This window comes from Morchella importuna (assembly GCF_003444635.1).
Source record: "Morchella importuna strain M04M26 chromosome Unknown Morimp01GS017, whole genome shotgun sequence".
In the NCBI taxonomy this organism is placed as follows: domain Eukaryota; kingdom Fungi; phylum Ascomycota; class Pezizomycetes; order Pezizales; family Morchellaceae; genus Morchella; species Morchella importuna.
Genome location: NW_025763414.1, coordinates 678,500 through 695,202, shown reverse-complemented (window position 1 = coordinate 695,202; position 16,703 = coordinate 678,500). Strand labels below are relative to the sequence as shown.

Sequence of the window (16,703 nt, the reverse complement as noted above, 5' to 3'; positions counted from 1 at the left end):
GTCAGACTGTGCTTTGCTGATATCGTATCTCAAGGTAGAGTAGGTAGGCAGAGAGTATGAAGCAGGTATGGTCTGTCTGGTATGGACGGATGCAAGTGTATGTCGCAAAGTGCAGCATGCCAAAGAGATATATGACATTGCACATAAGCTGGAGTTGGTAGGTCTACTCTGCTCTAGTACCGTAGGCAGCTCAGCTCCAACCTCTCTCTGTCTACCTCACCTACATCACCGTACACTATCTCACTGCTCCCCCTCCTCCTCCCTCCTCCTCCCCACTCGCACCCCTCCTCCTACTCACTCCGTTCTGTAACTGTACATACCCTCCCTCTACCACGACACCGAAACAGCCAATTTCGAATCCCACCGGCAATAATTTGGTAACAATATAGCCACAAGCACAATTAAGTGAGTTTTGCGTGCAAAGAAGAGAAAGAAGTAAAAAAAAAAACAAGCACAAATAAAATAAAAATAAAGTATTATAACCCTAATTAACGAAACCGACGAACCAGAGCAGCCCAACGACGAGCAATTCCCACACAGACAGACCGAACAGTAATCACCAAAATGTCCCAGCAGCTACAACCGGAGGAGCCAGCTGTAGCTGCCCCATCGGCCCGCAGTACAAGGAGGAGAAGCCGGAAGCCACGTACGTTCCTGTTTCTCTCTCACTCCCGGGGGGAAATCAAAGGCAGCAATCAAAGCAAGGCAATTACAGCAAAGCAAAGAAAGAGGCCCTTTCTTCCCTGCTTTCTGCTCCCATTCACTGCCTTGCCTGCTCCTGCCCCCCCCCCCCCCCCCTTATCTTTCAGTTGTAGCTGAGTAAAGGAATCAAACAATTGCAGCGTGTCGACTCCTATCAAGCATTCGAATGTGCACATTCTTCCGCAGACCCCGCAGTTGATTGCGCTGCTCACGTGAGTTATTTCCGCATTCGGAGCTGTCTCTGCACCCTTGTGTTTTTTATTTTTTATATTTGCTTTATCATTGTCATTGCGCTCTGCCCTGCGCATATGGGCCTTGAAAGATCGCTCGCTCTACCCCGCTATATATGTACCAATTCCATATACCCAATCCCACCCCTCCCCGCGGTGCAGCAGCAGCCTGGCCGTCCATCACATGAAAAGCGGCGGCCAACCCAACCCCGCGCCTTCTCTCCCACCCGCACCCACCAGCTGTAGCCCCAATCCCAATCCCCATGCACACCACTAACGCGCCCCCAGCATGATCCGCGACAAGACCACCGTCCGCGGCGACTTCATCTTCTACAGCAACCGCATCATCCGCCTGCTCGTCGAGGAGGGGCTCAACCACCTTCCCGTGATCTCGCACCCCGTGACCACGCCCACCGGCCGCTCCTACCAGGGCGTCAAGTTCGAGGGTAAGATCTGCGGCGTGAGCATCATGCGCGCCGGCGAGGCCATGGAGCAAGGCCTGCGCGACTGCTGCCGCTCCGTGCGCATCGGAAAGATCCTCATCCAGCGCGACGAGGAGACGTGCATGCCCCGCCTGTTCTACGATAAGCTGCCCGAGGACATCAGCTCGCGCTACTGCCTGCTACTGGACCCGATGTTTGCGACGGGCGGGTCGGCGACCATGGCGGTGGAGGTGCTCATCTCGAGGGGCGTGCCGGAGGAGAGGATCTTGTTCTTGAACTTGATTGCGAGCCCGCAGGGGATTCAGGGCTTTGCGGAGAGGTTCCCGAAGTTGAGGATTATTACGGCGTTTGTGGACCAGGGGTTGGATGGGAAGAAGTGGGTTTATCTTTTGTTTCTTTTGGGGGCGGTGGTGGTGGGTGGTGTTGGGTGATGTGGTGTGCTGTGCTGACCGACGGGTGCGATGTAGTTATATTGTCCCGGGGCTGGGCGACTTTGGTGACAGGTTCTACTGCATCTGAGGGGAGTACGGTGGTAGGTTGTAGATCACCTCTTCCCTTTCCCTTTTTTTCTTTTTCTTTTTTCTTCATGTTGCAATAGCACGGCTGAGATATCACTGATGATCTGGAACTATCAAAGGGAATAAATGAACCAATCAATCAAGCAAGCAATCAATAGCAGTGCACTCAATGATCGATTTTCGTAGAAGTGATATATAATCATTGAAGGCCCATATCTCGCAAATTTTTTTTAAACCAAAGAACCTGTTATACAAGAAAAAGTGAAAAAAATAAATAAAATAAAAAAAAAGAGGTAGTTAAAAAAAAAGATCAATGGTGTGACAATATTATAAACAGCCGAATTTTTACCAATTCAAAGAGAAAACATTGAAGAAGCAGCTAATCTTCATCATCATCATCCAGCCCAAGAGTCTGTCGGGACGATCCCCACCATATCCCCATATCCCCCACCGCCGCCGCCGAGGTCATCATCGTCATCATCGTCATCTGGGCCCTCGATCCGGCCGCGACTCTGCTGAATGCTTCGGGCGCCGCTGCCGCCGCCAGCGGAGCGGCCCGTAGACTTCTCTTTCGGGTTCGCAACCTCGTCACAGGCATCTACCCACTCGCTGTAGACGTCTATCGCATGCGATAGATCTGCACACACAACCACAACGTTTTAGTTAGCCACCTTGTCCCGGCACAACTCGGAAGTACTTGTTTATCTCTCTCTTTTTTCCCTGCGCGCGCGGCGACGAGAGGGAGGGGGCGGCGCCGGCCGGAGGAACGGGGAGAGTAGCAGTGGGGGGGGGGGGGGGGGAGGAGGGAACGTACAGTTGATATTGGCCTGGAACGTCTGGCCGCAGACCTTGCAGGAGAGGGAACCGATGCCGGCCTTCTTATCGAGCTTGCAGGTGACGGCCTTTTCGTGGTTGCAGAACAGACATGAGAAGGATGTTGCTAGGGGTTCGTTCTGGCCTTGCTGTCAGTACTGGGTCTCTCCCTCTGTCTTGTTTGCGCCTGTGCTGTTGATACTGTGACGATATAGCTTTACTTGTACCTGGCTACCAGAGCATCACATGATGTAGGCTGGCAGACAGGAAGGTAGAAGTAGTAATAGCTCGGGAGCGGGGGATAAGGATGGGGATGGGGACGCTGACCTTCTTGGGGCCTGTCGGCTTTTTGGCTGCCTTCTTTCTTTTGCCCTGTTCATCGCGAGTGTTAGTCTGGGCGCCCGTTGTCTTGGATTGGATTGGGGTAGATCTAGGCCAGGGCCCGGCAGCAGCGGGGGGGGGGGGGTGTGGAGATGGGGGTCTTACCATAGCTATTCGGTGGTTTTAATGAGCGGGGGGAGATTAGTTGGTGAGCACTGAACGCTGACCACGATGATTTGGTAGATAGATGATGTACGGGGGTATGTGTCGTGTGGTGGTGGAGGAGGGCTTTCTTTATTCTCGCAAAATGATGATGTCGAACGCGAAAAAGAGGAACGCGATGGGATGTTCTTTTTCAGGGGCGGTGCTTAAGCCACAATTACCGCTAGCGCGTGACGTGATGAGGCTAAAAAAGCGTGGGCCCACAAGCCACACACACGCTTCACACTCTGTCCGGTTCCAGCTACAGGCTACAGCAGCTAGCAGCTACGAGACAAGCTAAACAAGCGAGAATTGAGCTGTGATGGATAGCAGTAGCAGCTGGTGATATCGATGAGTTGGTTATCTTTGCCTGGAAAGAGAGAAAAGGTCTTTATATACAGTCTTCCCCCAATTATGTCACTGGTAGAAATACACACACACATCATCGCGTAGTCAGATCGCTCATTTGTGACGAAAAACAGCCCCTGCGCCACAGTACGGGGCGTCGAGCCTGAGGAAATTAGAGGTCAATACTATCATTGACTCTCTATCCCCACGTGACCCGCGTAGCCATTCCCAAATGGGCGGCCACCAACCAGCTAGAGCAGACAAGCGATAAGGGAACAACGACGCTGCCCATGAGATAAGTCAAGTTGCTCAGCAGCTTCCGGGACGGGAACATGCCTGCGCGCAGCAGCTATCAAGCAAGCAACACTGCTGCTGGTGCTGTTGGTTCTGCTTCTCACGATTACTCCACTGGGGAAGGAACCGAGCTTTTTCCTTCTCTCTTCGCGGGGTTACTCTAGGTACTCTACTCTACCTGCGCTGCTGTTGTTGCTGCAGCTCTTGCGGGATTCAGTCCTAGACAGTTTAACTATCGTAATGGAAGACAAATGACTGGCCGTAGTAGGTAATGTTGAGTGAGCCAGAGCGAACAACACAACAGCTCGGAGACATCCCGTGACCGCTGGGTGTTTGTTGGTTGCTGGCGGGTTTCGGGGGTGGTGCTTGTGCCTGGAATACATCCATCCTACCACTCGGAGGAGAAAGAAGGAAAGGTTCCCTTTGTTAATTCACCCCACCTTTTATCCACCTCTTCTCTTCTTCTGTTCGCTACTTCTTCCCTTCTCCCCTTCTCCCGCTCAATTCTATTCTGTTCTCTACTTCTTCTTTGATTTGTGCCCTACACCTCTATCTGATCCGAATCTTCCTTCTGCCCTTATCATCGTGACTGCCCCTCCTCATCCCCCAATCTACATACATACTTCCCACCCACATACAAACCAGCCAGCTTTCCGTCCCAACATACATACGGCAGAACCATCATGGCGGAAGACAACAACGCTCTCCTCGCCCAGATCCTCGCGGCAGTCAGCCAGATCCAGAGCGACAACAAAGCCCTCGCTGCCTCTGTTGACGCCATCAATGGCCGTGTAAATGCCCTCGCGGACGTCAAGAAGCTCAAAGATGCTGCCCGCCCTGACACGGCCCGCGTTTCTGCCCTCCTGCCGCCGCCGCTGCACCATTGGCAGATCTCTCCCCCGCGGCCGAGACAAGTGCCGAGATCAAGGAGGAGGAGCCGTCAAAGAGGCCGACTACCTCGAGAATTATTCTCACGACTTATCCCGGGCAGAGCGGAATTGACCCCATCATCATGAATTGGGGACACAAGGACCCGATGCAACGGGGCCCGGTGGTCGTTTCAAGAGCAGGTTCAACTGTCAGGCGCAGGAACGGTTAGTCAAACACGGTTTTCCCTTGTGTTTGGTTTTTACTTTTTTTTAATCCCTTCCTTTATTATATTATATTTCTTTTTATATATAGTTTTTTTCTTTTTCTAAACTAACATTTCTCTGATCTATCGTACAGCAATTGGTGCCCATGGTGGCTCGTACAGTATTTACCATGCCCTCGCTGTAGCAATTAATGAACTCAAGGTGGACCACAAGCCCGATTATACCAATACTGAGCCGCAGCCCCTCTAGGGCCCTTCCCTCAATGGTCCGATCCCAAGAAGATTGTTGCGATGGACCCTCTCGGTCATCTTGCGCCATGGTTGTACAAGGATTACATTGGAAAGGAAGATGTCGAGATTCGTCCTACCATTGCAATTACCAAAGCCCACATGAAGCTACCTGAACTCGAGCAGAGTGTGAGGGAAGGTCGATTGAAGGTTGATGGCAAGATCTGTTTGAACGAGTCAGGTGAATTGGCTGTCACCAAGTTCGCCGTGGAGCCGGTCTGGTATCTACCAGGTGTTGCGGAGAGATTTGGAATCGGTATGTTTCATTATTTACACTCTCGTGATATGTTCCCATATTGCTTCTCCCATTCATCTGCGATGTGTGGGCCTAGTCCGCATCGAGCCCAAGCTTTGAATGCCACTCGGCAAAGCTTATTCCTTCCTCGTGAAACACTGAGCATCACCTAAAAATCTCATAGTGTACCGCGGGCTAACTAAAAGCGCAATTCCGGGCTGAACAGATGAGGGAACCCTTCGCCGTTCGCTATTCGAGAATACCGGTGGTTCATTCCCCGAGCTCATCACCCGCGGTGACATCAAGCTGTTCCTTCCCCCAATTGGAGGGTTGACAGTATACTGCTTTGGCGATGTCGCGAAAATGTCCGATCCTAACGTTAAATTGGCCCTTCGGGTCCACGACGAATGTAACGGTTCCGATGTGTTTGGATCTGATATCTGCACATGCCGTCCATACCTTATCTTTGGGATTGAGGAAGCTGTGAAGGAAGCTCAGAAGGGTGGAAGCGGAGTCGTCGTCTACTTTAGAAAGGAAGGTAGAGCGCTTGGTGAAGTCACTAAGGTACGTGTCGACACTCTGCTAGGTCGAATCCCCGCTGACTAGGTGTGTAATAGTACCTCGTATACAATGCTCGTACGTGGCAAGACTTTTTCTTTGGATCGATTTCCAACTTTCTGTAGTGGTAAAACGTGTTGACTGGTTGGAATCTAGGTAAACGCGGTGTCGACAAAGCCAGCGATTATTTCATGAGGTGAGTTGCCAATAATCTCCAGGAAAGCCCCATTGAATGATCTCGTGCTGACCAAGTGGATTGTAGAACTGAGGTACGCTTCTCGAATGCGGAATTTCCGTTGCCTATTCAAGCCTTTTCTTTTCTTTTTCTTGAAGAACGTTAGCTAACTGTCTTGACAGAACATTGCCGGAGTAAAGGTAAGAGCCACAAAGCCATGGCAAATGCAATTACAAAGTCTCGACCTGCAATACACCGCGTGCTAATATTGATCCTCGGCTAGGATATGAGGTTCCAAGCCCTGATGCCCGATGTATGTACCCACAAGCCCTCCTGTCTCTCATCGCACGATCGCTGTGCGGCCTGTAATGTGGAGGCTAACAATTCTTTCCTAGGTACTCCATTGGTTAGGTATCACGAAGATCGACAGAATGCTCAGCATGTCCAAGTGAGTTACCCTTTTTCCGTGTTTGACCGTTCGGTTGAAAGTTTTTTTACCCCGCATTTTCTAGAGTAAGGTTTTTGTTTCTGACTGATTTTTCTCGTGTAGCATGAAGCACGATGCGATCGTTGGCCAGGGAATTCCCATTCACGAGAGGATTCCGATCCCGGATGAGCTGATTCCGGCAGACTCCAGGGTTGAAATTGATGCGAAAATCCATGCTGGGTCAGTGGGGCGCTTTTTTCCCTTGAATCCGACTCGCGTGACCTGAATCGTGATGCTGACGATAGTTTTTTCTGGTATGGATGTAGATACTTCACCACCGGAAAGGTGATGACTATGGAGGAGCTCAGCGCCGTTCAGGGACGTGCGTGGGGTACGTATTATTAAGATCCCTTCTAGACGTAGTAGTTGTAGTAGCAAACGACCTGGTTTTGGCTAACTTCAATGTTAATAGACGACGTGGATCACTGAAAAGGCTTGCCTGCATGTGTCCGATGTGGTTTTTAACAGCGGGTCCGGGTCTCCTTCTCCGATCGCCCCTGAATTCCCGATCCCGAGCTTTCTCGGGTACCTTTTTCCTGGGCGCCGGCTGACTTTCAAATACTTTGTTTAGGGAACCTCGATTGTAACCCCCCCCGCATTCCCCGCTGTTTTCTTAAATCCCCGGTGACACGTTTATATTAAGGATCTTGTGATTACCTGGTACTCGAGTCCTTCTCTTTATGGTAATTTCACTTCACATCTTGTGTATTGTACGTTTTTCTGCATTAAGGCCTCTTATGTTTTACGATTCCAATGAAATTTGTCGATACGCTCGAATAATGTCGCGGTAAACTAAGGGGATAACTTAATTGTGCTCCCTTTTTTCTTCTTCTTCTTTCCTTTTGGAATAATGATCGTGAGTTTTTTTTATTATTTATGCTGGGAGGCGTTGTACTTAGACGCGTACGTGCGGTTACCCCGTACTTTTTTGGTAAAGTGATTCAACCAGTCATGGGCGAATCTCGATCTGTTACTCGTAGGCTGCCTGCCTGCCTTGCTCTGCTGCTGGTACTGTTATGGTACTGTAATTGATTGACTGGAAACAACCCTGACTGCCCTTACTTCATACCTTTCCCCGTATGACGCTGGTGGTGGTAATGGGCAAATGCTCCATGATCGTATCGTGAAGTGCCTGTTTGTACTCTACAGTTCAGCGATCCCAGTAATCGTGCTACCCCATATTACGGCAACGTCATCGCGCGCGAGCTCTTCTTCTCTCACTCCTTCATCTGGAACAGGCCAGTCGTCTTCTAAACCCGCCAAAGGGGGCCGAAAGGAATGGTAGAAAGAACGAAAAAAGAAAAATTAAATAGTAATAATAATAATTATAACAGGATATGCAAGCTTCGAGCCGTTCCCTGGGCTGCAGTTCCCATGCGAGCATGTACGTATGTATGAGCACTCTCTCTCACTATCAAAAAAATAATTGTTCCAACCGTCTCTGCCCGAAAGGGGGTAGTACTGCACATAGGGGAGTTCGGAGTCGGAGGTACTAGAAGTAAGGTACAGACAACAAAGCAGCTCATGGGGGCGTGTGAGACGTGTGCACGACAGGCCCATTTGGAGGTACCGGGCGAACCTACAGCACGGCGTACCGTGTCTCTGTCTGTTTAAGGATTTTCTCCCCCTACCCTACCTGGGCCAAGCAGAGTACCAGATACATGTCAGGCTATGGGTTGGGTTAGGTAGTGTTCTAGGGTACAGGTGAGTGAACTCTAACATACGCCGAAGCCGAGGGGAAGTGGGTGAGTGAGAGAGTGAGTTCAGAATGAGGTGAGCAGCAGCAGCAGAAAGGTAAGACCAGGCTGGCCATTGCACCAGGAACCGGTACGCTCGCTGTGTTGAGTACCTGGGGGGGTTCCAGGATAACATGTACCTACATATTCTATTGGGGGCTGGCTAGCTAGCTAACGTAACTACCGGAATGCGTCCATAATACACGAGAGGCTACTCTTTCTTCTTCTACCGGTGTTGGTTAAGGCAGTGGCAGTTTGCGGTAGTGGTTATAGTTGTGGTTGTGATTATTAGAAGCTAGTATGGATATGGTTATTTCTAATTGTTCTTAATTGAGGTTGAGAGGAAGAAGGCAGCTGAAGGTGCTGCATTGTTCTAGTGTCTGTAGTTTACTTTTACTCCTGCGTGACGATGTTAAGCCTAGGTTGGTATTTTTACACGGGACCGAGATGGGGAAGGGGGTTGGAAAGTTGGAACGGTTTAGTGAGATACATAGCGGTGGACTCATTGCAAATTGCGGAAGCGATTGGAGTGGAGTGTGCGAGATGCGGTATGTAAGTGTATGTATGGTGCAGTGCGTGGGTTGGTCACGATTCCCGGGCTCTTGGGAATTTTGGCTTTCTTTTCTCGTGAGGTACCCGAAATGTATCAGATGGAGCGAGGGCAGCGAAGGGGAGGGGCGGGTTTATTCTGCGACAGTCTGTGTTCCACGGTGCTGCTGCTGTGCTTCTGTGCTGCTGAACTAGAATAGTAGTGGGAATAATAATAGGCTGTGGTTTATGGCCGGTGGTGGTAGATACTAAGGAATTCTCAACATGTACCCAAGTTACAACACCCACTCATAGTCGCTCTTCTTCTTCAGCCGGAACAACCATCATCACAAAACGCCCACCGGAGACTTCCAGCACGTCCCGAAATACTGATATGGAGGCGTTGTGTTTTTCCGTTATTGCCGATTCCCGCGGCGAGGGAAGGAAGCGAGTGAGGGGAGAGGAGGGTGCGGCGACAATCTTCTGGAGGTGTGTGATGAGCGGCGGGCTGACCTGTCCAACGGTACCGATTTGCCCGTTGAGTCGTTGTTGCTCCCCTGCTTGCCTGCTCTTGCTCGACTTACCCCTTTGTCAGTCAGCCAGGTCTGTCACCGTTTTGTTCGTTAGGCCGCCCAGTGACAAGTCGAAGTTTGCCAGCCAGGGTTTGTTTATGCGGCGGTTGTCATGCGTCTTTGATGCTTCCTTTTTCCACATCATGCCCATGTGTGTCCTCAAATCGTTTTGCCAGCCGCAACGTGTGACTGTGACTCGTGGGTCGAGTGTGTGTCAAAGCATTTCTGTGACCTCAAAACCCAACAGCCCAGATCAAACCCCATAGCATCAGAGTACTATGGTCTTAACCACCTTACATTCTCTCCCCCCGGCCCCTTGTAGGGCCAGGTCAACAAGGATACGTGTGTCTCGCTCTGGTGGCATATGCATAAGGAATTTCAAAAAAAGTTTTTGTTCTTGTTGCACCATGGAATATTCTTGAGGAAATTTTTCTGAGGAGCTTCTTCATGTGTCTTGTCTGACATGAGTAGTTTCTCATATGCCCATACAATCTCTCACACACGAAACCTCCCATAGGCCCGAGGTCGTTTAGCCCCATGGCATGAAGAGTCTCGAAATAGGTGGGACACAGGACCAAACGACTGACTCGTCCCCCCCCCCGGGGGGGGGGGGGGTGTGGTGGGCGTGGTGGTAGTACTCTATGAGTGTGGTTACATCCCCCGTTTTTTTTCTCAGAGCCCAAAGTGCACGCCTAGGAAACGCGGACTCGGAACTGCCGCCCCACCATCTTTTGTGAGGATCTTGGGAGGGTGGATTTTTCAGTGGCAGGGGGAAAAAGAAAGGAAAGAGGGAAACGGGGATAGATGATATTTTTTTATTTGTTTGAACTAGGTGGTGGTGGTGGTGGTGATGTGTTTCGAGTAGCTAGCTAGTAATATCAAAAGCCTAGCTATATTGTATTAAAGGTATGTTAGAGCTACGTACGAGGTGATTATGATATTGGACGGGTAGCTGAACCGACGACAGCCTTATTTCGCTTTGTATTTTTTTATATGTAGGTACTGGGCATGTTTCTTTTGAGCAACGTGAGAGAGATGGATTTCGAACTCGTATATTCTAGTAGCAAAGGAATCCCGGCAGGACCCAGGCGTGGGATGGGCTGAAGAAGGCACCTAACTAGCAAAAATAGGTACTTTGTCTAAGCACAGTATTTTGTTGCCCTGTCAGGGATATATATCGGGGGTTAGGTACTTTCCAATTGAAGGTCCATATCAAGGGTCGTATTGGATACGAGTAAGGTAACTTAATAATAACATCCCAAATCACGGAGATAAGTACTCGAAAAGCAAACATCAAAAACCATTCGTCTTGTTCTGACAAAAAATAGGTATATGTAGTTAGATCGTCGAGTGACGAACAACACAAGAAAAAAAAGAGTGAGAGCCCATGCAGCCCAGCTACTTCAGAAGGGCTGCATCACTCGTACATATGCTGGGTAAGGGGCTGAATTGAAGGAGGAAACACCAGGCGGGAAAAGATGCTGGGAAAGGGAGCCGCATAAAGTGTCACGACCCACTAACACAGTAGTATCATTATTTCGACGATATTCGATAACTACCTAATTGGTACGTCAGGACCTTATTTGATGTACCTAGTAGACATATCCCCTGGGTGAGAGAGCCTAACTGCCTTTTCTTTTTCGTGACTTGTACCGACGGGAGCTACGTTATGTTGTGCGTATCTTCTTCCTTTTTTCTTTTCTTTCTATTAACCGTTCCAATTGTGAAAAGGGGACATGGAATTAACTAATGTAGGTACCTATGCGAGGATCCTTTCAGTTGCTGGTTGAAATATATACATATACATGGGACTTACCTCTAACTTTGGCTATGGGAGAATACATCCATGCTAAACTCATGTAGGAGGTAGAAAGGTACCCAGCTAGATAGTTTATGTAAATCGCACGGAAATAAAAGAACATTCTGTTCTCACCCTCAATTGCATCTTGGGGGAGTCCGGCCCCATCACGGCGGCTCGCACGGGCATCTCCAATTCCATCATACACACCCGTCCATCCCTCCATCACGGCTGATATTGCAAATCCGACGGATGCTAAGACTGGTATTTCCGCTCGTTGGATGGATGGAGAGAAGGAGGGTGGGGATGTTGTTTATTAATTGTGATTCGGAATTTTAATTCTTGAAATATATTCTTTGCTGCCCATTTCGAATTGAAGAAGATCCAGATGGTGTTGCATGCATAGCAGCTGTTGAACTAGCTCAGAGAAGCTACCACCCTTCAGAAAAAACAATTACAGAGAGATTTGCCCCCCCAGTGCCCCCAGCCTTGGGAGCTAGTCCTCAAGCGACCGCGCCAACGACCACACACGCCGCCGCCGGACTCTTCTCGGGGTCTCTCCACAGCGAGCGAGTGAGGTGAAGCGTCTGTAGGCAGTGGACTCTGGTAGGCAGAAGGCCGAGCAGGGGTGAGTGGGGAGTGGGAGTGGAAGACCGGGGGAAGGAGGGAGGTGCTCAAAGGCTAGTGGGTGACGACCAGCAGACACAGCAGGCCGGATTCAAAGCCGCCATACAGGGAGAATCAACGACCGCACAGCTCCCTTGTCGAGACACACGAGACTTTTGGGACGCTGGGTTGAGTCTCTATTCCTTTCTTGAGGGGGTTTAGTGAGTTCTATGGAAGTCTTGGTGGAGGTGGTCGAATGGATGGAGTTGAGTCTGTGCTGGGTTCGTGAGGTCCTTTGGCACTTTCTTGTCTTGCCCTGCTCATGGGGGGTGGAGGCCGCGACAAATAAAAGACCTTAGGACCGCACCGTTTCGTTCGAGTAGCTGTTCTATCGTTATTGAGTAATTTGTCTCTTAATTGTTTGGTCTTGCCTGCCTTCTTTTGCTCCTTCTTCTGGTTCCATCATCAAAAAAATCCCTGGTGTAGTTGTGTTTGATCTCATTGCACACTGCCCTCCTCTTACCCTCTCACTTGCACTCTCTTTCTACCCACCAAGGCTCCCAAGCAAGCAATTCAAGCAACGCAATAGGCGGCCTCGTGCACACCCACACCTCACAATCCACACACACACAGACACAGGTTCAGACACAGACATATTCCAGACACATTTATTTAGATAGAACGTCCTTCCTGCCCTGGCAACCTTTACTGTGCTTTGCCAGCCCTGATCTTGTTCTATCGCTGTAACTTGAATATCCTGTTGCTGCTCCCCCGTACTATATTTCTCTCCACATACTTCATAACGCGCATATCGCCGCTTCTCGCTACCTCTCTCTGCTATCCCATCGTTACCTTCGAAACCCGCCCACAGCAGCAGCAGCCAGAAAAAAATACCCGTTTACATACAATTATTTTTTTAACCCACACCGTTTGTCGTTCTCCCACACCTTAGCCCTTAGCCTTAGCAAAGCACCAGCAGCTTGTTTTATCGCAGCTCCCACCACCCACCACTACCGCTACCACACCCTGCGCTAGTTACCACAAGCACGACTGGGCAACCAACCCACCCTACGCCCATCTCCGTCATCTCTCCCTCCCACAAGAGAGTACATCCCGTACGCTCGACTGTTGCTGACACACTCAACCTAATCTGAAATAAATATTAATACCTACTGCCCTCACCCACCATTTCTTTCACCCATCCCACAGAAAATCCCACAACGCAACCCCATCCATACCTGAATTTCAATAAAATCCCTCAGCAACATACATCCTTCCAGAGCTTCGCCGCCAATCCAGAAGATCATCCAACTCAGTTCGCCTCATTATTTACAACGTTCCAATCCTGCTTCAACTATATATCATTGTGAGGATAGTCATCAGTATAAACTACTACTACTACTACTACTCAACTTAAACATATACTCGGTCCTTCATCCATCTTCCATCGGTCCATTGGATATTCGACAGGCACTCCGACATACAATAAAAAGTGAGATACTTAAACAGCATCTTTGCTCCCAAACACCCAACAGCTCATCACCGTGGCTTCAATCAAGAGAAGAAGATCATCCGACGATTCTTCGTCCACATCATCTAAATTCGCTTTCGCTCCATCAAAAATGTTCATCTCACTACCCAGTCGTTGCGAACCCTCAGCCAGACAGTCAATACGATCACCATTAACGCCTCCGTCGGTCACTCCTCCATCGGTCAGCGTAACGGGGTCGTCGACAATGCAGTGTGAGAGAGATCGTTGCAAGTCTCCAACAACAAAGGCTCATACATTACTCGCAAAGGTAGCGACAGTAGTAGGCACATCGCCTCAACCAACCCAGCCTCAGCCCACAGCTCCAAGGATGGCAGCCTCAATATCGAATTCGAGCTCAGCAAGCAACTCACCTTTGTCAACACCACCTAGTGAGGGAGGACACTTCCCATTCGGCATGATTTCAAAGGAGTTGCCAGAGAGTCCTGATGGTATGTGATGTCACTGGAGATTGTTTAGGTTATCTTGGAAGGTATTGGTCCTAACTGTTTACAGGTGGCTACATTAGTTTCCCAGTGTTTGAGGAGTGGGATTACAAGTCCGACGACGAGAGGGACGGCGGCTCACCCCCACCACATAAACGGTGACTCCATGTAATCGACCTTGAGGAGAATGCCGACGGACACTATTCCAACGGTGACAATTGGTTCCTCAAAGGCTTTTACAGCTTCGGACGTTCATTCCAACCGGCGACAAATCAGCTCCTGGCCGATCTCCGCTTGTAAACTGGACTTCGGATGAATTAAAACAAAAAAATCTCCAACAAAAAAAAAAAAAAAAAAACTGTTTTAAAAATACTGGGTGTCTATATTTTTCTTTTGGCGCGGGGTTATCTTTTTTTGTACTTGCCTAATCTTTGTTCTTAACCTCTTCTTTCGGAGCATACATATTCTTGTTTATTATTGTGGCGGCTACTTTTTTTTATTTTATATATCTTCTCTCTGCTTTCTCTATTCTGTCCAAAAGCAATGTCGTGGTTTCGAGGAGTGGGTAATGGGGTCTTCTGTTTACAAAAAAAGTCTTGTTTTATCCCTACACTCTTTGGGGCGGTATCATGATGGCCGGCAGCTTGAAAGCTCCGAAGTATCCAACTTCTTGTAACGATTTTTCTTCTCTTTTTGATTTTTATAACGAACCTTCATGGCCGGTGCTTTTTATTGTATGGACTGGGGGTTATTATTATTTTTCGGTCAGGCGCGTCATTTGGCATATCTACATTGTTCTCGGCGCCGGATTGACTGGGACTGGCGCGAATTATTTTTTCTTCATGGCTATATTTTCATCTCCATTATTTTTATTTGCTTTTCTTGTGTTCCTGGTGGGATGGGAGGAATCGGGATGTTGGGATTTGCAAGAGACGGGATGAGACGAATTGTACTTGCAGTCTCAACGGAGTGGAGTGACTACTACTACCTACTACGTACTGGTGGCAAAAAAGTTTTTTTCCCTTTCACAGGGGGGCCCTCTGCATACTGCGCGCACATAAAAAGAGAAATTCTTTGTTCCTTTCATCCTATTGATATTTTTAATAATTTTTTTCCTACATTGTCCTGTTTTTTTATTTCCTATTTCCATTTATTCGTCCCACCCGGGAAGTTTTATGATGTCTGGATGACTTAATAGTTCAGGGGACGAGGTCCGCCCTAAAGGCATAGTACAGCGGGAACTACTTACCCGAATTGTTACCGTAACTGAATTATACTACGACTGGAGTAGTCACTTAGATACTACTACTATCAGTACGGGGAAAAAGTACATAGCTTAGTTTAGTACCTACATAGTGTACTTCTATAAAATAGTTGGCATTTTAATAAACCCTTGACTTCACACTGCATCAACAGTTTCCTCTCACTCGCATTTCTTCGGAGTTGGACCCCCCTTGAAGTGAACTGTACTCGGATTAAGGGAGAAGGAGGAAAGGAAAGGTCCGGATATCCGACACTCACTGTCATTCTTTGGTTTTTTTCTCTTTGCAGGCAGCTTCATAATACATCACACCACTATTGATTGTTTAACTTACCACCGAAAACCGAAGCCGACACTTTTTTTTATTACTACCCTACCCTACCACACTCTCGTTTTTGTGTTGCAAGCAATTACATATTTCGGGGCAAGGAGGGCCAGTACTGGCACGTGTTAACGACATGGATGTTTTCAGTTTGTCGCAGCAGAGCTCTTAGTAGCTGGTGGACCAAGAGCGAGAGGAGGGATAACAGTTTCGTTGCTAGTGTGTGTGAGTCGAGTGAGAGATATGGCGTTTCGCGCAACCAGAGTGGTTGTTGTCGTCGAGAGAGAAACATCAAACTGGACTGGACCAAACTGGCCTGGGTGTGGCAATCTGCGTACATTGAAATTTACTCTTACAACGGTATTCCCATTTTTGCTCTATGCTATGCGCGCGCAGTCCGGTGGTGGTGGTGGCGGCTGTGTCGGCGTCGGTTGTCTCATGAGGATTCTAGTTCCTGCGCTGATAGATAAGGGAAAAAAGGCCTTTTTTTTTACTACATTACATGTATGTACTTGTTTACATCTACAACAATATGAAAAAACTTTTTTGCGACAACTTGCAACAATTTGCAACAGCGACAACCTCTTGTTGGGTGACGGGGAGATTGTTTGCAGCGGCAGCGGTAGATTTTCCCAGGTGCCAGAATCCGGGATTCACTTTATTTTTTCCCCTCTGGCTGTAAATAGCGAGTGCTGCTTTGAGATGGAGGGCTGATCGTTTTGTGCCGAACCCATTAGGGGGTGTGGGCAGACTGGATATTTCTCGTATCAACCTTGATAGCTATGTGGGTATGGTATGGTGGTAGGTACAGTAAGTACCAGATAGCTCCAGTAGCACACTGGCCTGTTTGCACCTTCAGCAGCGGTTACACGGCTCAATTCCAGTGATTGTGTTGGCCTGCTTCCGCGGCGGTGGGCGCCGTCAAAATGGAATGGTGGAGGTAGGTCGGAGAGAAGGTACTGCAGGTACATTGAAGGTACAGAGTATTTGGAGATATCTCGTTGGCCAGGGTGGAGTGAACACTTAGGGGAGCCCGGAGGAAAGCTACATACAAAGCAACTAACTAAACCTAACCCTCAAGGTTCCGGGTGAGAGCATGTGGGCTGAACGGTGTGTGGTTACTCACCTACAATACCTGTCTGTACCTACGGTAGAGTACCTTGCACATCTACATATCTTACTAAGTACGGTACGTACGCT

General features: G+C 48.8%; 4 protein-coding genes across 4 annotated transcripts; 3 read left to right on the top strand and 1 right to left on the bottom strand.

Annotated features, from left to right (window-relative positions):
- Nucleotides 1-67: 67 nt before the first annotated feature.
- LAJ45_06082 (uncharacterized protein) lies at nucleotides 68-1,894 on the top strand (the record flags this gene model as incomplete). The annotated part of the gene is made up of 5 exons (XM_046115650.1): nucleotides 68-97; nucleotides 510-646; nucleotides 843-914; nucleotides 1,221-1,751; nucleotides 1,843-1,894. 5 exons carry the CDS (start codon nucleotides 68-70, stop codon nucleotides 1,892-1,894), a joined length of 822 nt encoding a protein of 273 aa, XP_045971234.1.
- Nucleotides 1,895-2,288: 394 nt separating this feature from the next.
- Nucleotides 2,289-3,195, bottom strand: LAJ45_06081 (uncharacterized protein; the record flags this gene model as incomplete). The annotated part of the gene is made up of 4 exons (XM_046115649.1): nucleotides 2,289-2,530; nucleotides 2,708-2,846; nucleotides 3,034-3,078; nucleotides 3,193-3,195. The coding sequence occupies 4 exons, from the start codon at nucleotides 3,193-3,195 to the stop codon at nucleotides 2,289-2,291; spliced, it is 429 nt and encodes a 142-aa protein (XP_045971233.1).
- Nucleotides 3,196-4,553: 1,358 nt separating this feature from the next.
- LAJ45_06080 (uncharacterized protein) lies at nucleotides 4,554-7,463 on the top strand (the record flags this gene model as incomplete). The annotated part of the gene is made up of 17 exons (XM_046115648.1): nucleotides 4,554-4,784; nucleotides 4,862-4,964; nucleotides 5,098-5,124; nucleotides 5,205-5,507; nucleotides 5,713-6,050; nucleotides 6,104-6,122; nucleotides 6,201-6,240; nucleotides 6,307-6,313; nucleotides 6,402-6,419; nucleotides 6,503-6,532; nucleotides 6,615-6,667; nucleotides 6,770-6,886; nucleotides 6,973-7,037; nucleotides 7,119-7,123; nucleotides 7,175-7,177; nucleotides 7,278-7,289; nucleotides 7,350-7,463. The coding sequence occupies 17 exons, from the start codon at nucleotides 4,554-4,556 to the stop codon at nucleotides 7,461-7,463; spliced, it is 1,485 nt and encodes a 494-aa protein (XP_045971232.1).
- Nucleotides 7,464-13,568: 6,105 nt separating this feature from the next.
- Nucleotides 13,569-13,867, top strand: LAJ45_06079 (uncharacterized protein; the record flags this gene model as incomplete). Its single annotated transcript, XM_046115647.1, has 2 exons — nucleotides 13,569-13,689; nucleotides 13,746-13,867. 2 exons carry the CDS (start codon nucleotides 13,569-13,571, stop codon nucleotides 13,865-13,867), a joined length of 243 nt encoding a protein of 80 aa, XP_045971231.1.
- Between the last annotated feature and the right edge of the window lie 2,836 nt (nucleotides 13,868-16,703).